The sequence below is a fragment of the Athene noctua genome, chromosome 31, assembly GCF_965140245.1.
Source record: "Athene noctua chromosome 31, bAthNoc1.hap1.1, whole genome shotgun sequence".
Taxonomy (NCBI): domain Eukaryota; kingdom Metazoa; phylum Chordata; class Aves; order Strigiformes; family Strigidae; genus Athene; species Athene noctua.
Window position 1 is genome coordinate 1,811,891 of NC_134067.1, and position 22,902 is coordinate 1,834,792.

The 22,902-nt window shown below is 69.8% G+C and overlaps 3 protein-coding genes across 3 annotated transcripts in view; 1 reads left to right on the plus strand and 2 right to left on the minus strand.

The window, feature by feature from the left end:
- The window catches only part of MRI1 (methylthioribose-1-phosphate isomerase 1), a 10,389-nt gene extending 1,161 nt beyond the window's left edge, over positions 1 to 9,228 (minus strand). Inside the window, exons 1-2 of the mRNA XM_074929859.1 lie at positions 8,893 to 9,228; positions 8,572 to 8,813 (exon numbers count right to left, since the gene is read on the minus strand). Coding sequence (XP_074785960.1) covers positions 8,572 to 8,813; positions 8,893 to 9,177 — 527 coding nt within the window. The 5' untranslated portion in view covers positions 9,178 to 9,228. The remainder of the gene's footprint in view (positions 1 to 8,571; positions 8,814 to 8,892) is intronic.
- A 15-nt stretch (positions 9,229 to 9,243) lies between these two features.
- On the minus strand, positions 9,244 to 12,055 carry YJU2B (YJU2 splicing factor homolog B). Its single transcript, XM_074929965.1, has 10 exons — positions 11,989 to 12,055; positions 11,546 to 11,613; positions 11,340 to 11,393; positions 11,137 to 11,219; positions 10,934 to 10,989; positions 10,741 to 10,801; positions 10,507 to 10,649; positions 10,251 to 10,423; positions 9,864 to 10,002; positions 9,244 to 9,784 (listed from the first exon to the last, which is right to left on the minus strand). The coding sequence occupies exons 2-10, from the start codon at positions 11,546 to 11,548 to the stop codon at positions 9,402 to 9,404; spliced, it is 1,095 nt and encodes a 364-aa protein (XP_074786066.1). The 5' UTR covers positions 11,549 to 11,613; positions 11,989 to 12,055; the 3' UTR covers positions 9,244 to 9,401.
- A 4,894-nt stretch (positions 12,056 to 16,949) lies between these two features.
- The window catches only part of CACNA1A (calcium voltage-gated channel subunit alpha1 A), a 35,714-nt gene continuing 29,761 nt past the window's right edge, over positions 16,950 to 22,902 (plus strand). The window contains 3 exon segments of the mRNA XM_074930121.1: positions 16,950 to 17,236; positions 20,900 to 21,005; positions 21,403 to 21,542. Coding sequence (XP_074786222.1) covers positions 16,950 to 17,236; positions 20,900 to 21,005; positions 21,403 to 21,542 — 533 coding nt within the window.

Genomic DNA, 22,902 nt, shown 5'->3' on the forward strand with positions numbered 1-22,902 from the left:
CTACTCCCCAACACCCAAATCCCCCCTCGGGGGGAACCCCCACCTCTCCCTGACAGCCCCCATCCTACATTTTCTCCAGGGACTCCAACATCTTAAATCGCCTTCACCCCAACACCCCGAATCCCCCCAGGGGACCCCACAAACTGCCTCCCCCTCTCCCTGAGATCCCACACCCCAAATCCCCCCAGGAGGACCACGGCACCCCCCTGCTCCCCAACACCCCAAATCCCTCCTGGGGGACCCCAGCATTCCATCCTACCCCTTCTGACACCCCAAATCCCTGCTGGGGGACCCCAACACCCTAAATCCCACTCTCCATGATGATCCCCCACCCCAAATCCCCCCCAGGTGACCCCAGCGTCCTCCTCTACCTCTCCCAGCACCCCAAATCCCCCCCAGGTGACCCCAGCGTCCTCCTCTACCTCTCCCAGCACCCCAAATCCCCCCCAGGTGACCCCAGCGTCCTCCTCTACCTCTCCCAGCACCCCAAATCCCCCCCAGGTGACCCCAGCGTCCTCCTCTACCTCTCCCAGCACCCCAAATCCCCCCCAGGTGACCCCAGCGTCCTCCTCTACCTCTCCCAGCACCCCAAATCCCCCCCAGGTGACCCCAGCGTCCTCCTCTACCTCTCCCAGCACCCCAAATCCCCCCCAGGTGACCCCAGCGTCCTCCTCTACCTCTCCCAGCACCCCAAATCCCCCCCAGGTGACCCCAGCGTCCTCCTCTACCTCTCCCAGCACCCCAAATCCCCCCCAGGTGACCCCAGCGTCCTCCTCTACCTCTCCCAGCACCCCAAATCCCCCCCAGGTGACCCCAGCGTCCTCCTCTACCTCTCCCAGCACCCCAAATCCCCCCCAGGTGACCCCAGCGTCCTCCTCTACCTCTCCCAGCACCCCAAATCCCCCCCAGGTGACCCCAGCGTCCTCCTCTACCTCTCCCAGCACCCCAAATCCCCCCCAGGTGACCCCAGCGTCCTCCTCTACCTCTCCCAGCACCCCAAATCCCCCCCAGGTGACCCCAGCGTCCTCCTCTACCTCTCCCAGCACCCCAAATCCCCCCCAGGTGACCCCAGCGTCCTCCTCTACCTCTCCCAGCACCCCAAATCCCCCCCAGGTGACCCCAGCGTCCTCCTCTACCTCTCCCAGCACCCCAAATCCCCCCCAGGTGACCCCAGCGTCCTCCTCTACCTCTCCCAGCACCCCAAATCCCCCCCAGGTGACCCCAGCGTCCTCCTCTACCTCTCCCAGCACCCCAAATCCCCCCCAGGTGACCCCAGCGTCCTCCTCTACCTCTCCCAGCACCCCAAATCCCCCCCAGGTGACCCCAGCGTCCTCCTCTACCTCTCCCAGCACCCCAAATCCCCCCCAGGTGACCCCAGCGTCCTCCTCTACCTCTCCCAGCACCCCAAATCCCCCCCAGGTGACCCCAGCGTCCTCCTCTACCTCTCCCAGCACCCCAAATCCCCCCCAGGTGACCCCAGCGTCCTCCTCTACCTCTCCCAGCACCCCAAATCCCCCCCAGGTGACCCCAGCGTCCTCCTCTACCTCTCCCAGCACCCCAAATCCCCCCCAGGTGACCCCAGCGTCCTCCTCTACCTCTCCCAGCACCCCAAATCCCCCCCAGGTGACCCCAGCGTCCTCCTCTACCTCTCCCAGCACCCCAAATCCCCCCCAGGTGACCCCAGCGTCCTCCTCTACCTCTCCCAGCACCCCAAATCCCCCCCAGGTGACCCCAGCGTCCTCCTCTACCTCTCCCAGCACCCCAAATCCCCCCCAGGTGACCCCAGCGTCCTCCTCTACCTCTCCCAGCACCCCAAATCCCCCCCAGGTGACCCCAGCGTCCTCCTCTACCTCTCCCAGCACCCCAAATCCCCCCCAGGTGACCCCAGCGTCCTCCTCTACCTCTCCCAGCACCCCAAATCCCCCCCAGGTGACCCCAGCGTCCTCCTCTACCTCTCCCAGCACCCCAAATCCCCCCCAGGTGACCCCAGCGTCCTCCTCTACCTCTCCCAGCACCCCAAATCCCCCCCAGGTGACCCCAGCGTCCTCCTCTACCTCTCCCAGCACCCCAAATCCCCCCCAGGTGACCCCAGCGTCCTCCTCTACCTCTCCCAGCACCCCAAATCCCCCCCAGGTGACCCCAGCGTCCTCCTCTACCTCTCCCAGCACCCCAAATCCCCCCCAGGTGACCCCAGCGTCCTCCTCTACCTCTCCCAGCACCCCAAATCCCCCCCAGGTGACCCCAGCGTCCTCCTCTACCTCTCCCAGCACCCCAAATCCCCCCCAGGTGACCCCAGCGTCCTCCTCTACCTCTCCCAGCACCCCAAATCCCCCCCAGGTGACCCCAGCGTCCTCCTCTACCTCTCCCAGCACCCCAAATCCCCCCCAGGTGACCCCAGCGTCCTCCTCTACCTCTCCCAGCACCCCAAATCCCCCCCAGGTGACCCCAGCGTCCTCCTCTACCTCTCCCAGCACCCCAAATCCCCCCCAGGTGACCCCAGCGTCCTCCTCTACCTCTCCCAGCACCCCAAATCCCCCCCAGGTGACCCCAGCGTCCTCCTCTACCTCTCCCAGCACCCCAAATCCCCCCCAGGTGACCCCAGCGTCCTCCTCTACCTCTCCCAGCACCCCAAATCCCCCCCAGGTGACCCCAGCGTCCTCCTCTACCTCTCCCAGCACCCCAAATCCCCCCCAGGTGACCCCAGCGTCCTCCTCTACCTCTCCCAGCACCCCAAATCCCCCCCAGGTGACCCCAGCGTCCTCCTCTACCTCTCCCAGCACCCCAAATCCCCCCCAGGTGACCCCAGCGTCCTCCTCTACCTCTCCCAGCACCCCAAATCCCCCCCAGGTGACCCCAGCGTCCTCCTCTACCTCTCCCAGCACCCCAAATCCCCCCCAGGTGACCCCAGCGTCCTCCTCTACCTCTCCCAGCACCCCAAATCCCCCCCAGGTGACCCCAGCGTCCTCCTCTACCTCTCCCAGCACCCCAAATCCCCCCCAGGTGACCCCAGCGTCCTCCTCTACCTCTCCCAGCACCCCAAATCCCCCCCAGGTGACCCCAGCGTCCTCCTCTACCTCTCCCAGCACCCCAAATCCCCCCCAGGTGACCCCAGCGTCCTCCTCTACCTCTCCCAGCACCCCAAATCCCCCCCAGGTGACCCCAGCGTCCTCCTCTACCTCTCCCAGCACCCCAAATCCCCCCCAGGTGACCCCAGCGTCCTCCTCTACCTCTCCCAGCACCCCAAATCCCCCCCAGGTGACCCCAGCGTCCTCCTCTACCTCTCCCAGCACCCCAAATCCCCCCCAGGTGACCCCAGCGTCCTCCTCTACCTCTCCCAGCACCCCAAATCCCCCCCAGGTGACCCCAGCGTCCTCCTCTACCTCTCCCAGCACCCCAAATCCCCCCCAGGTGACCCCAGCGTCCTCCTCTACCTCTCCCAGCACCCCAAATCCCCCCCAGGTGACCCCAGCGTCCTCCTCTACCTCTCCCAGCACCCCAAATCCCCCCCAGGTGACCCCAGCGTCCTCCTCTACCTCTCCCAGCACCCCAAATCCCCCCCAGGTGACCCCAGCGTCCTCCTCTACCTCTCCCAGCACCCCAAATCCCCCCCAGGTGACCCCAGCGTCCTCCTCTACCTCTCCCAGCACCCCAAATCCCCCCCAGGTGACCCCAGCGTCCTCCTCTACCTCTCCCAGCACCCCAAATCCCCCCCAGGTGACCCCAGCGTCCTCCTCTACCTCTCCCAGCACCCCAAATCCCCCCCAGGTGACCCCAGCGTCCTCCTCTACCTCTCCCAGCACCCCAAATCCCCCCCAGGTGACCCCAGCGTCCTCCTCTACCTCTCCCAGCACCCCGAATCCCCCCCAGGTGACCCCAGCGTCCTCCTCTACCTCTCCCAGCACCCCGAATCCCCCCCAGGTGACCCCAGCGTCCTCCTCTACCTCTCCCAGCACCCCGAATCCCCCCCAGGTGACCCCAGCGTCCTCCTCTACCTCTCCCAGCACCCCGAATCCCCCCCAGGTGACCCCAGCGTCCTCCTCTACCTCTCCCAGCACCCCGAATCCCCCCCAGGTGACCCCAGCGTCCTCCTCTACCTCTCCCAGCACCCCGAATCCCCCCCAGGTGACCCCAGCGTCCTCCTCTACCTCTCCCAGCACCCCGAATCCCCCCCAGGTGACCCCAGCGTCCTCCTCTACCTCTCCCAGCACCCCGAATCCCCCCCAGGTGACCCCAGCGTCCTCCTCTACCTCTCCCAGCACCCCGAATCCCCCCCAGGTGACCCCAGCGTCCTCCTCTACCTCTCCCAGCACCCCGAATCCCCCCCAGGTGACCCCAGCGTCCTCCTCTACCTCTCCCAGCACCCCGAATCCCCCCCAGGTGACCCCAGCGTCCTCCTCTACCTCTCCCAGCACCCCGAATCCCCCCCAGGTGACCCCAGCGTCCTCCTCTACCTCTCCCAGCACCCCGAATCCCCCCCAGGTGACCCCAGCGTCCTCCTCTACCTCTCCCAGCACCCCGAATCCCCCCCAGGTGACCCCAGCGTCCTCCTCTACCTCTCCCAGCACCCCGAATCCCCCCCAGGTGACCCCAGCGTCCTCCTCTACCTCTCCCAGCACCCCGAATCCCCCCCAGGTGACCCCAGCGTCCTCCTCTACCTCTCCCAGCACCCCGAATCCCCCCCAGGTGACCCCAGCGTCCTCCTCTACCTCTCCCAGCACCCCGAATCCCCCCCAGGTGACCCCAGCGTCCTCCTCTACCTCTCCCAGCACCCCGAATCCCCCCCAGGTGACCCCAGCGTCCTCCTCTACCTCTCCCAGCACCCCGAATCCCCCCCAGGTGACCCCAGCGTCCTCCTCTACCTCTCCCAGCACCCCGAATCCCCCCCAGGTGACCCCAGCGTCCTCCTCTACCTCTCCCAGCACCCCGAATCCCCCCCAGGTGACCCCAGCGTCCTCCTCTACCTCTCCCAGCACCCCGAATCCCCCCCAGGTGACCCCAGCGTCCTCCTCTACCTCTCCCAGCACCCCGAATCCCCCCCAGGTGACCCCAGCGTCCTCCTCTACCTCTCCCAGCACCCCGAATCCCCCCCAGGTGACCCCAGCGTCCTCCTCTACCTCTCCCAGCACCCCGAATCCCCCCCAGGTGACCCCAGCGTCCTCCTCTACCTCTCCCAGCACCCCGAATCCCCCCCAGGTGACCCCAGCGTCCTCCTCTACCTCTCCCAGCACCCCGAATCCCCCCCAGGTGACCCCAGCGTCCTCCTCTACCTCTCCCAGCACCCCGAATCCCCCCCAGGTGACCCCAGCGTCCTCCTCTACCTCTCCCAGCACCCCGAATCCCCCCCAGGTGACCCCAGCGTCCTCCTCTACCTCTCCCAGCACCCCGAATCCCCCCCAGGTGACCCCAGCGTCCTCCTCTACCTCTCCCAGCACCCCGAATCCCCCCCAGGTGACCCCAGCGTCCTCCTCTACCTCTCCCAGCACCCCGAATCCCCCCCAGGTGACCCCAGCGTCCTCCTCTACCTCTCCCAGCACCCCGAATCCCCCCCAGGTGACCCCAGCGTCCTCCTCTACCTCTCCCAGCACCCCGAATCCCCCCCAGGTGACCCCAGCGTCCTCCTCTACCTCTCCCAGCACCCCGAATCCCCCCCAGGTGACCCCAGCGTCCTCCTCTACCTCTCCCAGCACCCCGAATCCCCCCCAGGTGACCCCAGCGTCCTCCTCTACCTCTCCCAGCACCCCGAATCCCCCCCAGGTGACCCCAGCGTCCTCCTCTACCTCTCCCAGCACCCCGAATCCCCCCCAGGTGACCCCAGCGTCCTCCTCTACCTCTCCCAGCACCCCGAATCCCCCCCAGGTGACCCCAGCGTCCTCCTCTACCTCTCCCAGCACCCCGAATCCCCCCCAGGTGACCCCAGCGTCCTCCTCTACCTCTCCCAGCACCCCGAATCCCCCCCAGGTGACCCCAGCGTCCTCCTCTACCTCTCCCAGCACCCCGAATCCCCCCCAGGTGACCCCAGCGTCCTCCTCTACCTCTCCCAGCACCCCGAATCCCCCCCAGGTGACCCCAGCGTCCTCCTCTACCTCTCCCAGCACCCCGAATCCCCCCCAGGTGACCCCAGCGTCCTCCTCTACCTCTCCCAGCACCCCGAATCCCCCCCAGGTGACCCCAGCGTCCTCCTCTACCTCTCCCAGCACCCCGAATCCCCCCCAGGTGACCCCAGCGTCCTCCTCTACCTCTCCCAGCACCCCGAATCCCCCCCAGGTGACCCCAGCGTCCTCCTCTACCTCTCCCAGCACCCCGAATCCCCCCCAGGTGACCCCAGCGTCCTCCTCTACCTCTCCCAGCACCCCGAATCCCCCCCAGGTGACCCCAGCGTCCTCCTCTACCTCTCCCAGCACCCCGAATCCCCCCCAGGTGACCCCAGCGTCCTCCTCTACCTCTCCCAGCACCCCGAATCCCCCCCAGGTGACCCCAGCGTCCTCCTCTACCTCTCCCAGCACCCCGAATCCCCCCCAGGTGACCCCAGCGTCCTCCTCTACCTCTCCCAGCACCCCGAATCCCCCCCAGGTGACCCCAGCGTCCTCCTCTACCTCTCCCAGCACCCCGAATCCCCCCCAGGTGACCCCAGCGTCCTCCTCTACCTCTCCCAGCACCCCGAATCCCCCCCAGGTGACCCCAGCGTCCTCCTCTACCTCTCCCAGCACCCCGAATCCCCCCCAGGTGACCCCAGCGTCCTCCTCTACCTCTCCCAGCACCCCGAATCCCCCCCAGGTGACCCCAGCGTCCTCCTCTACCTCTCCCAGCACCCCGAATCCCCCCCAGGTGACCCCAGCGTCCTCCTCTACCTCTCCCAGCACCCCGAATCCCCCCCAGGTGACCCCAGCGTCCTCCTCTACCTCTCCCAGCACCCCGAATCCCCCCCAGGTGACCCCAGCGTCCTCCTCTACCTCTCCCAGCACCCCGAATCCCCCCCAGGTGACCCCAGCGTCCTCCTCTACCTCTCCCAGCACCCCGAATCCCCCCCAGGTGACCCCAGCGTCCTCCTCTACCTCTCCCAGCACCCCGAATCCCCCCCAGGTGACCCCAGCGTCCTCCTCTACCTCTCCCAGCACCCCGAATCCCCCCCAGGTGACCCCAGCGTCCTCCTCTACCTCTCCCAGCACCCCGAATCCCCCCCAGGTGACCCCAGCGTCCTCCTCTACCTCTCCCAGCACCCCGAATCCCCCCCAGGTGACCCCAGCGTCCTCCTCTACCTCTCCCAGCACCCCGAATCCCCCCCAGGTGACCCCAGCGTCCTCCTCTACCTCTCCCAGCACCCCGAATCCCCCCCAGGTGACCCCAGCGTCCTCCTCTACCTCTCCCAGCACCCCGAATCCCCCCCAGGTGACCCCAGCGTCCTCCTCTACCTCTCCCAGCACCCCGAATCCCCCCCAGGTGACCCCAGCGTCCTCCTCTACCTCTCCCAGCACCCCGAATCCCCCCCAGGTGACCCCAGCGTCCTCCTCTACCTCTCCCAGCACCCCGAATCCCCCCCAGGTGACCCCAGCGTCCTCCTCTACCTCTCCCAGCACCCCGAATCCCCCCCAGGTGACCCCAGCGTCCTCCTCTACCTCTCCCAGCACCCCGAATCCCCCCCAGGTGACCCCAGCGTCCTCCTCTACCTCTCCCAGCACCCCGAATCCCCCCCAGGTGACCCCAGCGTCCTCCTCTACCTCTCCCAGCACCCCGAATCCCCCCCAGGTGACCCCAGCGTCCTCCTCTACCTCTCCCAGCACCCCGAATCCCCCCCAGGTGACCCCAGCGTCCTCCTCTACCTCTCCCAGCACCCCGAATCCCCCCCAGGTGACCCCAGCGTCCTCCTCTACCTCTCCCAGCACCCCGAATCCCCCCCAGGTGACCCCAGCGTCCTCCTCTACCTCTCCCAGCACCCCGAATCCCCCCCAGGTGACCCCAGCGTCCTCCTCTACCTCTCCCAGCACCCCGAATCCCCCCCAGGTGACCCCAGCGTCCTCCTCTACCTCTCCCAGCACCCCGAATCCCCCTCAGGTGACCCCAGCGTCCTCCTCTACCTCTCCCAGCACCCCGAATCCCCCCCAGGTGACCCCAGCGTCCTCCTCTACCTCTCCCAGCACCCCGAATCCCCCCCAGGTGACCCCAGCGTCCTCCTCTACCTCTCCCAGCACCCCGAATCCCCCCCAGGTGACCCCAGCGTCCTCCTCTACCTCTCCCAGCACCCCGAATCCCCCTCAGGTGACCCCAGCGTCCTCCTCTACCTCTCCCAGCACCCCGAATCCCCCTCAGGTGACCCCAGCGTCCTCCTCTACCTCTCCCAGCACCCCGAATCCCCCCAGGTGACCCCAGCGTCCTCCTCTACCTCTCCCAGCACCCCAAATCCCCCCAGGTGACCCCAGCGTCCTCCTCTACCTCTCCCAGCACCCCAAATCCCCCCAGGTGACCCCAGCGTCCCCCCACGCCCTTCCCAGCCGTCCCAGGTGACCCCAGCATCCCCCTGGTACCTCTCCCAGCCCCCCCGTGTCCCCCCCCCCGATCCCCCGTGTGCCCCCGTACCTCTCCCGCAGGCCCTGGGGGGTGACACCAGGGCTCCGCACCCGCTCCCGCACGGCGTCGCGCAGGCGCTGGGCCTCGCGGCCCAGGTTGACGGCGGTGGGTCGCGCCGTCAGCAGCCACCGCAGCCGCTCGCCCACGAAGGCCTCCAGCCCCTCCACGTCCCCCTGCGGCCCCGCGCCCGCCGCCAGCTCCAGCGCCAGGCTCAGGCACCCCACCAGGGCGATGGCCGGGGCCCCCCGAACCTGCGGGGCGCGGCACTCGGCTGCGTGAGCACCCCAAGGGTGTGCGGGGAGGGGGTTAGGGGGGCCCCCCCGCACTCACCTCCATGGCACGGATGGCCTCCCAGGCGCGGCCCACGCCGTCCACCCGCTCATAGCGGAGCTGCTGGGGCAGCAGGAGCTGGTTGAGGACGGTGAGGGAGCCGCGGCGGTACCGGATGGCTTCCAGGGTCATGGCTGCGCCGGAAACCGCCACCGGGGCTTCCTGCTCCCCCCCAGCCCCGCCAACCCCGGCCTGGGGACAGGCTGGGGGCAAAAAAGGGACACCCCCTCCTCCCCCTGCGTCCGAGCTCCGGGGACAAAACGCGGGGACACCCCCCACCCCCATCCCCACGGGGGTCCCACGGCGGAGCTGGGGCGGGGGGGGGGACACACACAACGCGGCCACGCGAAGGAGCGGAGGGACACGGCTGTGCCGGTGCTGCCGATTTTTAATATCAGGGTGACGCGGGGGGGTGTATAAATTACAGGGGGGGGAGTGTGGGGGTGGGGAGGGGGCTCGGGTGCCCCCCAGGACCAGCCCGGGGGGGGGCTCCAGCCCCGAAACACCGCTCAGGCGCTCTCCGCCTCGGAGCTGGAGTCTGAATAGTCGGCGACGAGGGAAGCTGGAGGGGGGGCGGCGTGGGGGGGGGCTGTCCCAGCATCGCCCCCCTCCCTCGGCTCGCTGGGGGCTGCGGGGGGGCTGCAGGGGGTCGTCTCGCCCCGCTCCGCCCCCCCGGGCTCCACCGGCCCCTCGGGCCCCTCTCCGGAGCGGCGCCTGACGATGCCCAGGCCGGCGGGGGTGGCGGGGGGGCCCCCCCGGCCCCGCAGCGCTCGCCCCCCCAGGCCCAGCTTCCGCAGCGCCTCGCCGGCTCTGCCCCCGCTGGCAGCGGCCGGGGGGAACCAGGAGCGGCTGGAGATCTCCGTCCTCTTCATCCTCTGCTTCTCCTCGTAGGCTGGGGAGGGGGGGGACGACAGGGAGGTCACGGGGGGCCCTCGGCACCCCGGCTGCCCCCCCCGGCCCCCCCCACGCACAGTCGGGGCTGTGGTACTTGAGCAGCGCGGCCAGGCGCCGGTCCTCCTCCGCCTCCCGCACCAGGGGGATGCTCAGGCCGGCCTTCGCCTGCAGCGCTGCCGCCTCCTCCTCCTCCTCCCGCAGCGTCTTCTTCTCCTCCTTGGGGACACACACACACCCCCCCACAAGGGGTCTGTCAGCCCCCCCTAACCGGACGTGGTTCATTTTACTGCCTCCATTTTACTCCTAAAACCAGGATTTTTTGTGCAGCTCCCTTGACCTGACCACGCTTACAGCAAACCCACCTCTCAGAAGAATTTGGGTTATTTTCTCCCCCTTCCCAATAAATTTTTTCTGCTGTCTCACCCCGTACGACGACGGCATCAACGGTCTCACCCCCGGCTCACCCTGAAGCGCTGGCGGAGGCGACTGTTGAGGGCAAAATCGTCCTTCCAGGCGCTCTGGGCCTCCTGCAGGCTGGCCAGCGTGGGCACGGCTCTCTGCAGGGTCGCCCGGTCGGCCGCCCCGTGCTCCAGCCGGAACATGGCGTCTGTCTCCAGCTTCTCCTTCTCCTCCCGCTCTGGGACAGGGGACGATCGGGGGACTCGGTGGACGTCCCCACCCCAACGCTGTGATTTAGGGGGGGACCCCACTGGGACTCACCGGTGGGCAGCACCTGCTCGTTCTCCCGCAGGTCCCAGCGCTCCTCCTTGCGCCGGGCCCCGCTGACGATGACGTAGTCGCAGCCGGCCGGGTCCGTCTGCATCTCGATGTAGTTGACGCAGAGGTGACACTTCATCCGAAACCTGGCGACGGGGAACGGTGTCAGGAAAACCGGGGGGTCCCTGCGCCCCACGGGCGGGCGGGAGCAGGGGGACACGTGGCCGCCGCACCCACCTGTAGATGGGCGTCGTGTAGTAGGTGCCGACCTTCTTCTTCTCCGCGTTGTACCGGACGCCTGAGAGGGAACAGCGGGCGGGTGGGACCCTCCGGCCGCGGCCGGGCGGCTCCAGGGGCCCCGGGAATGCCGGAGCAGCGGGATGGAGCCGGTGAGACTGCGGAGGGGGGGGAGCCGGGAGGGGGGGCTCACCCATCCCGATGTGGTTCTTGCAGCCGTCGCACCAGATGTTATAGGGCATCTCGAACCTGGGGGGGGAGCGCACGGCACGGGGCCGTCACCACAGCCGTGGAGGGACAGGGAGGGGGGACACGAGCCCCCAGTGTGGGGAGGGGACAGCTCGGACTGTCCCCGTCCCATCCCCCCCGCCCCCCCATCCCCGTGTCCCCGCTCACCTGATGACGAGGATGCCCTGGGCCAGCTTGCGGGCCCGCTCCCGCAGCGGGTGGCTGTGGTGGTACTTGTTGAGGGAGCCATGCTGCCGAGGGACGTGGACGGGGGGTCAGCGGGTCCCACACAGCCCCCCCGACACCCCCCCAGACACCCGCAGCCCCCCCGGGACGGAGCCGGGTATCCCCAGCGCCGCCGAGCCCCTCACCTTGGCCGGGTCGAAGTCGGGGGGGTAGTACTTGTTCGTGCCTTTGCGCTCGCCCTGGGTGGGGGAAAGGGGGTGTCAGAGCCCAACGGGGCCCCCGGCGTGGCCGCGGTGGCCTTGGTGTGACCATGGTGGCCGCGGTGGCCCCGGTGTGACCACAACGTGACCACAGTGGCCGCGGTGCCCCAGCAGCCGCCGGCCCCACTCACCATGGTGTCGCGTCTCTAGTGCCGCAGGACGGGGACAGGCGGGACTGGGGGACGAGGAGCCGCTGTCACTGGGTGGGGGGAGGCAGGAGACCCTCAGCGCGGTGCCTCCCAGTCTGTACTGGGACTGGGACACCCTCCCAGTACAGGGATAAGGGGATAGGGACACCCTCCCAGTATGGGGATAAGGATCACCAGTATGTACTGGGACTGGGACACCCCCCCAGTACAGGGATAAGGGGATAGGGACACCCTCCCAGTATGGGGATAAGGATCACCAGTATGTACTGGGACTGGGACACCCCCCCAGTACAGGGATAAGGGGATAGGGACACCCTCCCAGTATGGGGATAAGGATCACCAGTATGTACTGGGACTGGGACGCCCCCCAGTACGGGGTCACTGGTCCGTACTGGGCCCAGCCCCCCTCCCCAATCCCCACCAACCTCTTCCTGCTCCGCCGCTATCGGCCCCGCCCCTTCCGCCGTTGCGTCACGCGCCGCCTAGTGACGTCAGCACCGCCGGAAAGGGGCGGGACCTCCCGGGCGGCCCCGCCCCTCCCGCAGCCCCGCGCCTGCGCAGTTCGCGCCCCGCGCGGTCTCCACCCCCCCGCCGGCTTCCGGCGCCGCAGCGCCGTCACCTACGGCCGCCCCTAGCAACGGGCCATAGCAACGGGGCCCACGGCAACCTGGACCACCGACTGCCCCTGGCAACCGGGCCCATGGCAACGGGGACCCACGGCCGCCCGTGGCAACGGGGTTCCATAGCAACCGGGACCCATGGCTGCCATGGCAACGGGGCCCATGGCAACCTGGACCACCGGCTGTCCCTGGCAACCGGGCCCACGGCAACCAGGCCCCACAGATATGCCCATGGCAACGGGGCTCCGTAGCAACCGGGACCCATGGCTGCCATGGCAACGGGGCCCATGGAAACCAGCCCCATGGATGCCTGTGAAAACCAGAGCCCCCCCCACCCCCCCCACTGTGCTGTGACCCCACAACGCCCCCGGGGGCTGATGCCCCCCCCATCACTGCCCCCCCCGCCTGCCTCTGGCTGGAGGTGCCGGGGTCCCCGTCACCGTAGGGTGTGTGTGTCCCCCCCCCCCCACTGTCCTTGGGTGAACCCGCAGCTGAACACGCGTGTGCACCGCCTGGAACATGCGTGTGCAACCCCCAGAACACACGTGTGCACCCCCCGGAAGGGCCACACCCCTGGGGTCACCCCACAGCCCCCCCAGGATGAGCCAAACCCCCCGATAACGGGGAACCCCCACTGCACTAACGGGGTCACGAGGATTCACCCGTTTAGGGCCCCCCCACACACACACAGCAGGGAGGGGGCTGGGCCAGGCCCCCCCGCCCCCCCCCGGGACAGTCGGAGCGGGGTGACCCCATCCCAGTGACCCCCCAGTGACACCACCGGGACACGCGGCCTCGCACCGGAGACAAGACCCCACCCAGGGAGCTGTGGGTCCGTGACCCCCCGTGTCCCACCCCCGGGGGGGGAGCTCAGGTCCTGCCCCCCCCCGGGCCCCCCCAGTTACTGTCTGGTTTAATTAAACCCATTAATTTCCAGCCTTTGGGCAGGAGAAGGTGGCTGAGATGGGGGTGTCCCCGTCCCCGACACCCCCAGCGCAGACCCCAGGGGGTGGGGGGGGTCCCCAAGGGACGGGGGGGTCCCCAGGGGGTGGGGGGGTCCCCCCCCGCGCCGTCACCACAGCGGGCGGCAGCGGCCTCGTCCCAGGGAACCGCTAATGAGCTGCTCGGCCGCGTGTCCCCGCGCCGCCGCGGACGGACGGACAGACGGGGACGGACGGACGGACGGGGATGGACGGACGGACGGGGGGAGCTGGTGGCTCCCACCCCCCCGTCCCGACACCACCTCACGGTGTCCCGTCCCGGTGCAGCCCCTGTGTCCCAAAAATGAATTTTCCTGCCGGGGCAGGTCCTGGAGGCTCCGATGGCCACGGGATGGATCCGGGACGGACGGACAGAGGGACGGATGGACGGAGGGATGGACGGAGGGATGGATGGACAGAGGGACGGACGGACAGACGGACAGATGGACAGAGGGATGGACGGAGGGATGGACAGACAGAGGGACGGACGGGCAGACAGAGGGATGGACGGACAGAGGGACAGATGGATAGAGGGACGGACAGACAGAGGGATGGATGGAGGGACGGACGGACAGAGGGACAGACGGACAGAGGGATGGACGGAGGGATGGACGGAGGGATGGACAGAGGGATGGATGGACAGACGGACAGAGATATGGACGGAGGGATGGACAGAGGGATGGACGGACAGAGGGATGGACAGAGGGATGGACGGGCAGACGGACAGATGGACAGAGGGATGGATAGACAGAGGGACGGACGGACAGACAGAAGGACGGACAGACAGAAGGATGGACGGACAGAGGGACGGACGGCGGCCGCCCTGAGTGGCCAAGCCCCGCCGTGGGGGCAGGACGCGGCCGCCCTGGGGTGACCGTCCTGGCCCGGCCGCGGCGCCCAAGTCCTCCCCCCCCCGCCCCCGGCCCCCGCTGAACCCTGGCCCTGGGGATCCCCCCCCCGGGCCTTGGGGACCCCCCCGGGCCATGGGGTTCCCCCCCCGCCTTGGGATCCGCCCCCTGCCTTGCCCCCCCCCGGGCATGGGGGGGCTGCGCCGGCTGCCGGCCCGCGGGACCCCCGCGGCACACACACACGTGCCGGGCGATGCTGGGGGGCGGCGCAGGGGGGTGACACGGGGGGGTGTGTGCGCGTGTGTGTCCCCCCCCCACGCCGGGGCCGGTGGCTCGATGGCTGCCACGGGGGGGGCTGAGACCGGCCACGCTCGGTGCATCCCACGGGGCCGCTCGGTGCCAGGGGGACGGAGTCTCCCCCCCCCCGCCCCCCCGGGGCCGTTCTGTGGGGGTGTGGGGGGGGCTGAGGGGGGGTTGGGGGGGCCGCAGCCCCCCCCCCCCTCCCCTCCACGCCCCCCCCGCGCCCGCGGCGCCGCGTCAGGGCCGAGGCCGCGGCACAAAAGCGCCGCCCGGACAAAGGGCCCTGACGTCAGGCGGGGGCTGGGGGGCACCGGGCGACCTAATTCCGGGCGCGCCGGGGGGAGCGGGGACCCGGGGCGTCCCCGCGGGGAAACTGAGGCAGGAGGCGGCGGCCGCAAGGGCGGAATTAATTAACGCCCCCAATTAACGCCCCCAATTAACGCCCCGACGGGGCCGCGTGCTCCCGCACGTCGCCTGGACACGTGTGCACGGACTCACACGTGGTCGCGCAGGTCAGCGGGTGTGCACAGCCTTGCACGTGGGTGTGTGCCCTCGCACGTGGGCGTGTGCTCTTGCACACGTGTGTGTCCTTGTGCGTGGGTGCGTGTGCTCTTGCACACGGGGGGGTGTGTCCTCACACACGCGTGTGCCCTTGTACGTGGGTGCGTGTGCACTCTCAACGTGGGTCTGTGCCCTTGCACATGGGTGTGTGCCCTTACACGTGGGTATGTGCCCTTGCATGTGGGTGCATGTGCCCTTGCACGCATGTGTGTGTCCTTGCACGTGGGGTGTGTGTGCCCTCACACATAGGTGCGTGTGTCCCCACACGTGCATGTGCCCTCGTACCCAGGTGTGTGTGCCCTTGCACGTGGATCTGTGCCTTCACATGCAGGTGTGTGCCCTCCCACATGGAGGGGGGGGTGTCCTCACACGTGGGTCTGTGCCCTCGCACGCGCATGTGTGTGCCCTCACACACTGTCCCAGCACAGGAGTTGTTCCCTCAGCCGTGCACACGCGTGTGCACTGTCCTGCTGGTGCACACAGCCGGGCACACCTCGCCCCCAGCCCCGCAGGCCCTTGCACGTGTTTTTGCACACCCGTGCGCATGTTCCTCCTGTGGTTTTGCACACTTGTGCACGCTGTCCTGCCCATGGCTTTGCACACCCATGCACACATCCCACCTGTGGTTTTGCACACCTGTACACCCCTTCCTCCCATGGTTTTGCACGCTCCCGTGCACCATCCTGCCCGTGATTTTGCACACCCATTCACACCTTCCACCCGTGCTTTGCACACTTATGCACACCATCCCCCATGTTTTGCATGCTGGTGTGCAACGTCCCCCCGTGGTTTTGCACACCCATTCACACCTTCCCCCTGTGTTTTTGCACACTTGTGTACAGTGTTCCCCATATTTCGCACACTCCTGTACAACCTTCCCCCGTGGTTTCACACACTCGTGTACCGTGTCCCCCCGTGTTTTGCACACGTGTATAGGGTCCCCCATATTTCGCACACTCGTGTACAACGTTCCCCCGTGGTTTCGCACACTCGCGCACCGTGTCCCCCCGTGTTTCTCACTCCCGCTCACGCCGGCCGGTACCGGGTGCCCGCTGGGCACCGCCCCCCCGCCCCGCCCCCCCGCCCGGTGCCCCCGGTCCCGGCGCTGCCCCCCCCCCCCCCCCCCCCCAGCCCCGCGCTCGCTTTAGCCCCAAACCCGGGCGGCGGCGGGGGAGGAGGAGGAGGAGGAGGAGGAGGAGGAGGCGGCGGGGGGGGGCGGGGGGGGAAGAGCCCCGCGGGCGGCGGGGGGAGGCGGGGGGAGGGGAGGAGCGCGGAGCTCTGCCGCAGCCCGGGCCGATGGGCCCCGCCGCCCCGCTGCTGCCGGGGGGCTGACGGCGACCCCCGCCCGGCCCCGCCGAGCCCGAGGGGGGGGGACGCGCCCGCAGCGCCGCCGCCCCCGCCGCGGGGGGCTTTTTTTTGGGTTTTTTTGTTTTTTTTTTTTTTTTTTTTTGGATCATTTTTTATTTTGGGCGATTTGGGATTTTTTTTTTTTTTTTCCATTTTTTTTCTTTTTTTAAATTTTTTGGGGGGGGTGGGGGGGTGGGGGGGGAAATTTTTTTTTTTTTCCCCTCCCCTCCCGCCGATGCTCCGCGCTGCCCCGCGCTGACCAGGCGCGGATTTTTTCTCCCCCCCCCCCAGCCCCCCCCCCCCGCCCCCCTATTGGCGCAGCCGGGGCCGCCGCCGCGCCCCCCCCCCCGCCCCCCCCCTTACCCCGCTGCTGCATCGGGGCACCTCAGCACCCCCCTCCCCCCCCTCCCCCTTATCCCCGGGACCCGCAGCGGCGGGGACCCCCCCCCATCACTCCTCACCTCCCCTGCCGGGGGTACCGCACCCCCCCCACCCCCCCGCTGCCGGATTGCGGGGGGGCAGCGCCCGCCGCCCCCCTCCGCGGGGGCGCAGAGCGAGGATGCCCGGGCCGGTCCCCGCCTGAGCGACCGGGACGGACCCCGGCCCGTCCGTCCCCGTGCCCCCCCCCCCGCTGCCGCCCCCCTCCCCAAGCCCCCCCCCCGGCCCATGGGATGTGATGAGCTCCTCGCCGGCGCCGGCCTCAGCAGCGTGACCCGCGGCTCTCGGCAGGATGGCTCGCTTCGGGGACGAGGTGCCGGCCCGTTACGGGGCAGGAGGCGGCGGGAGCGGCGGCCCCGGGGCCGCGGCGGGGGGCCGGGGCGCGGGGGGCCCTCGGCAGGGCGGCCCCCCCGGGGCGCAGAGGATGTACAAGCAGTCGATGGCCCAGCGAGCCCGCACCATGGCTCTCTACAACCCCATCCCCGTCCGGCAGAACTGCCTGACGGTCAACCGCTCCCTCTTCCTCTTCAGCGAGGACAACGTGGTGAGGAAATACGCCAAAAAGATCACCGAATGGCCATATCCTTTGGGGGGGCCCCACCACCCCCCCCCTGCGCCCCGCGGCATGCCACCCGCCCCCCCGGACCTCCCCCACCCCCCCCACCCCGACCCTGCACCCCACGCCCCGGGGCCTGCGCCGGCTCCTTGTCCCCGCACCGGGGACCCCAGCCCACGTCCCCGTCACCCTGACCTGTATTGGGGTCCCTGTCCACAATTGGGGGCCCCGGCCCCATATTGGGGTCCCCTATCACCGTGCTGGGGTCTCCGTCCCCCCTGACCTGCATCGGGGCCCCTGCCCCACGTCCCCGTCCCCCCAACCTGCATTGGGGTCCCTGTCCCATGTCCCTGTCCCCCTGACCTGCATTGGGGTCCCCATCCCCATACTGGGGTCCCCCATCACCACGCTGGGGTCCCCATCCCCCTGCCCTGCGTTGGGGTCCCCGTCCCACGTCCCTGTCCCTCTGCCCTGCATCAGGGTCCCTGTCCCACGTCCCCGTCCCCCCAACCTGCATTGGGGTCCCCATCCCACATCCTCATCCCCCTGACCTGCCTTGGGGCTCCCCGTCCCCATATTGGGGTCCCCCACCCCACGCTGGGGTCCCCATCCCCCTGCCCTGCATTGGGGACCCCATTTTCCTGCCCTGCACCCGCTCCCCATCCCTGTCCCCGTCCCCTGCCTTGGGGTCCCCGTCCCCATATTGGGGTCCCCCATCACTGCGCTGGGGTCCCCGTCCCCCTGCCCTGCCCTGGGTCCCCGTCCCCATGTTGGGGGCCCCGTCCCCTGCCCCCCTCCTCCGTGCCCTGTGCCAGTCTCTGGCTCTGCCCGACGGGTTTGGGGGGGCCAGCTCATTCTGGGGGGCTGGGGGCAGGGGCACCCCACTGCACCAGCATCTCGCGGTGCCCTAATTGGGGGGGGGGGCTGACCTGGCATCCCCATGTCCCTGCACCCCTCGGCACTGGGCTCAGCCCCCGCAGTGCCAGCAGAGCCCCCCTCCACCCCCCCGGGGTTCCCCGGGACTCGGGGTGTCCCCAGGTCCCGTGTCCGCCCCCCCCCTCCCCGGACTGACTTGCTGGGGCATTTGGGGGCGCGGGGCTGTTTTGGGGTATCGTTGTGGGGCTGCAGCTCCAGCCCTGCTGCCCTTGGGTGCCTCCTGTCCCCCCCCCCTCCTCCTGCACCCCAAAACCCTCGGCCGAGGCGGCGTCACCCCAAAAGGGCCCCTGTCACCCCGAAACCGCCACTGTCACCGCTCCTCGCGGCCGGGAGGGCCCTGCGCGGGCTGGGGGGCTCCACGCGGTTTTGGGGTGCTGCCGAGGCAGCCGCCGGCTCACCGCCAGGTCCGGCCTGGCCACGCTGCCGCCCGGAGCCTTTCGGGGTCCCCCCTGAAACCGGGGAGGGTTTGGGCAGCGGGTGCTGCCGGTGCCCCTCTGGGCGTGTGCCCGCAGCCGCGGTGCCGTGGCCATGGGCGGCGGGGGGACGCGGCCGGTGCAGCGCTGAAATGTCGGCCCCGGTGCGGGGACGGTGCTGCCGGCGCAGGGACCGAATCCCGGGGGGGTGGTGCTGTGGGGGGGGTTTTATTTTATTTTTTTTGCCGCGTGGAAGCAAATCTGGTGTGGCCGTGGCGTGGCCGTGGTGTGCCGCAGCAGGACAGGGCCCCCCCGCCCCAGCAGCACCGTCCTGGCCGTGGCCTCCCCGGGGGCAGGACCCGGTGCCCGGCACATCGCCACCGCCATACCGGGGCCTCCCCGCTGCCGCCTGCCAACCGGGTCACGGGGCCGTGTGTCGGCGGCCGAGGGGCTTCGTGGCGGCGGGGAGGAGCCCCCGGGTGCGAGGGGGCGGGGGGGGGGGAGCTCCAGTTGACCGGTGGTTTTTTTTTGGGGGGGGGATGCTCGCACTGCGCCCCAAAGCCCGTCCTGCCGGGCACCGGCTCCCCGCGGCGGGTGGTGGCACGGCCCAGGGCACCGGTGGGCACTGCCAGGCCCCCCCCCGGGGCTGTGTCCTGGCTCGGGGGGGTGGGGGGGGCAGAGCTGGCCCTGGGTGCGGGTCCCCGCGGCCAGAGAGCTGTGCCGTGCCGGAGAGCTGTGCCGGAGAGCCGCGCTGTGCCGGAGAACCGTGCTGTGCCGGAGAGCCGCGCTGTGCCAGACGCTGCGCTGCGTCGCCGTGCGGTGCTGGCCGGCGGTGCCGGGGCTCTGCTGCCCCGGAGAAGTGCGCGGTGCCAGAGCGCTGTGCCGGGGAGCCGTGCCATGCCGGGGAGCTGTGCCGGAGAGCCGTGCTGCGCTGGGCAGCCGCGCCGTGCCAGATAGCTGTGCTGCGCGCGATAGCCGTGCCAGAGATCCGTCCTGTGCCGGAGAGCCGTGCCGCGCTGGGTGGCTGAGCGGAACAGCCGCGCCAGGCAGCTGAGCTGGGCCGGGCAGCCCTGCCATGCCGCGCAGCCGTGCCAAATGTCTGTGCCACATCGCCGTGCCAGGCCAGATCGCCGTGCCGAACGCCTGTGCCCGATAACCGGGCCGTGACGGGTGGTTGTGCCAGGCCGGATAGCCGTGTGGATAGCCGCGGCGTGCCGGAGGGCTGTGCCATACGGAATAACCATGCGGGATAGCCGTGCTGTGCAGGGTGCCCCTGCCATGCCGGATAGCCATACCGGGTAGCCATACCAGGTAGCCATACCGGGTAGCCATACCGGGTAGCCATGCCATGCTGGGCAGCTGTGCCAGGTAGCCATGCTGGATAGCTGGATAGCCGTGCTGGATAGCCGTGTCATGTCGGATAGCCATGCTGGATAGCCGTGCTGTGCCGGATAGCCAGATAGCCATGCTGGATAACCAGATAGCCATGCTGGATAACCAGATAGCCATGCCGGATAGCCGTGCCGTGCCAGAGAGCCAGATAGCCATGCTGGATGACCAGATAGCCATGCTGGATAGCCAGATAGCCATGCTGGATAACCAGATAGCCATGCCGGATAGCCGTGCCGTGCCAGATAGCCATGCTGGATAGCTGGGTGGCCATGCTGACTGTGGCCCGTGATGGCTGCGTGGGGCCGGCAGCACAACCGGGGGGTCCCGCTCTGCAGCCACGAACGGAGTGCAGGAGCTGCCACGGGGCTGCAGGACGGGCAGGGGGGTGTCTCAAACCCTCCCAGCCCCTGCTCGGCCGTCACCGCTGCCCGCCCGTGGTGCCGCGGGCCGGGCAGGGAACGGGCACGGCGCTGCCACCGCGCTCCGGTGCCGCGGGCCGGGATGGGGGACGTGCTCAGCGAGCGCAGACCCCGAAGCACGCGCCGATCTCGGCGGCAGCTCCGCACGCCAGCGGCGTCCTCGCCCGGGAGCCGGTGGGGCCGGGCGGGGGCCGTGTAGGTCTCCCCGGGTCCCGCTGTCACCGAGGCGCTTTGATCGCCGCCGGCTCCCGCCGGGCGAGAGGCTTCGTGCCGAGGAGCCGGGGCCGCCGGGTCGCGCCTTTGATGGGGAAATTAATGAGCCGCGGAGCACGTGGGTGCCGGTGGCAGCCGGGCCCCGCGTCCCTGCCGCCAACTGCTGCCGGCATGGGGGGGTCTCGATCCCCCCTTCCCTTTGGCCTCCCCACCGGGCCCTCTCCTGCCTCGGTTTCCCCAGCCAGGCGGGTGTGGGGGTACCCTAGGCCCCTGCGGGCTCGGCCCAGCCGGGTTTTCCTTGACTCGGCCGCACTCCTTTTGAATACATGATTTTAGCCACCATCATCGCGAACTGCATCGTCCTGGCGCTGGAGCAGCACCTGCCCGACGAGGACAAGACCCCCATGTCAGAGCGGCTGGTGAGCGCGGGGCTGGCCGGGGGCTGCAGCGGGGGTCCCCAGCCGCCCCTGGGGCTGCGGTGGGGGTCCCTGGCCACCTTTGGGGCTCTGGTGTGGGTCCCCTGGCGTGGGTGGCAGGACCGGGGCCAGCTGCCAGCCGGCACCGCCCGCAGCCGGCGCCCGGCACGCGATGGTCGCGGCTCCCGGTCCCCCCGGTCCCCCCGGTGTCCCAGTTTCTTCCTCACTGGGAATCTGGGCCATGCCGGGAGCGACGGCCGCCTCCGCCCTGTGGCACCGTGAGCGGAGGGGGGGCGACGGGACCGGCGACTGCCCCAGCTGCCCCCTGGGGCTGAGGGCGTGCAGGGGGGGCAGCCCCGCGTCCCCCTCCCCGCCACCTCACGCCTGTCCCCGTCCCCAGGACGACACGGAGCCGTACTTCATCGGCATCTTTTGCTTCGAGGCGGGGATCAAGATCATCGCGCTGGGCTTCGCCTTCCACAAAGGCTCCTACCTGCGCAACGGCTGGAACGTGATGGACTTCGTGGTCGTCCTCACCGGGTGAGGCCCCGCGGACGCGGGGGGGACACGGGGGGGACACATGCCCCCCCCTACACACACGTGTCAGCCCCGCGCCCGGCAGCAGCCCCAGGCGTGGGCGCACAGGCCGTAGGACACCCCCCCCAAGGCTGTGCTGCGGAGCACGCGCCCGCACACGCGTGTGCCCGTACACATGCACGCACGCGTGCGCAGGGCCCTTGCGTGCCCGGGGCTGCCCCCGCGGCTGATCCCGGCGTCACCGGGCCCCGGGCGCGACGTTAATGATCGCCTGCAGCGCTCGTCCCGCTCCCCGCGGCAGCAAGTGCCTCTTGGCGCTGTCACAATATTTCCCCGCGCCGCCACTCACCGGCACCGGCGCTTCGGCGACGGCCCCCCCAGGCCCCCGCCTGGCCGCTGCCCTCCCCCTGCGGCCGCAGCAGCCCCCCGGGCCCCCCCTTCTCCCCGTGTGTCCCACTGGGAAAAGCCGCTGGGGAAACTGAGGCAGGGAGCAGCGGGGGGAGACAGCTCGGCCCCCGCCCCCCCGAGTCCCATGGCCCCTCCAGCACTCGCCCACCTCAGCAGCGGCTTTTTGGCTGCTTCCCTCTGCCCTTCCCCCCCCCCCCCAGCTCCCCCGTCTCACCAACTCCCCCCCCTCCTTCTGCACCCGGCTCCCCCCTCACTCCCTGCACCCCCCTGCCCTCTCCCCCTGCCCTCCACGCCCCTCACTCCCCCCCTGCTCCCCCCTTGCCGCCCTCTCAGCCTCACCCCCCCCCCCCCCATGAATGAGCCATGGCATCACCAGGGCAATGAAGGGGGGGATGAATGAAGTTGGGGGACCCACGGCAGGATTAATTGGGGGGGGGATGAATGGGGGTGATGGGGATGAAGGGGGGGGGTGTTGGCTGGTTGCTGTGGCGACAGGCAGCGGGAGGGGACCCTCTGCGGTGCTGAGGGGGGTGTGGGGTCGACAATGAGCCCCCCCGGGGTGTATCCAGGCCCCTGGGACCCCCCCCACTGCCACCTGGGTCTTCGGGGACCCCACGGGCTCGTGCTGGCCGGGGGCTGCGAGCCCTGGGGCTGGGCCCAACTCCGGCGTCAGCACCGGCAGCGCCACCGCGCTCGGCCCGGAGGAGCTAAATATAGCCCAGCACTGCCGCCCGCGCTGCCGGCACCGGCTCCCGGCACGGCCATGGGCACGTGGCCCTGCGGCGGGGACGCGGGGGCTCCTGGTGGCCATAACGGCACGGCCGTGGGCTCGTGGCCCTGTGAGGGGGACGTGGGGGATCTTGGTGGCTGTAACAGCACGGCTGTGGGCTCGTGGCCCTGTGGGGGGGACGTGGGGGATCTTGGTGGCCGTGATGGCACAGTGGCAGTGTGGTGG

Excerpts from the sequence above, each read along its gene's own strand:
- YJU2B (XM_074929965.1), bottom strand. Across the intron at positions 11,220-11,339 it reads CCGACTTCGACCCGGCCAAG|CATGGCTCCCTCAACAAGTA; the intron begins GTGAGGGGCTCG and ends GTCCCTCGGCAG. Across the intron at positions 10,424-10,506 it reads CGAGCAGGTGCTGCCCACCG|AGCGGGAGGAGAAGGAGAAG; the intron begins GTGAGTCCCAGT and ends CCCCTGTCCCAG.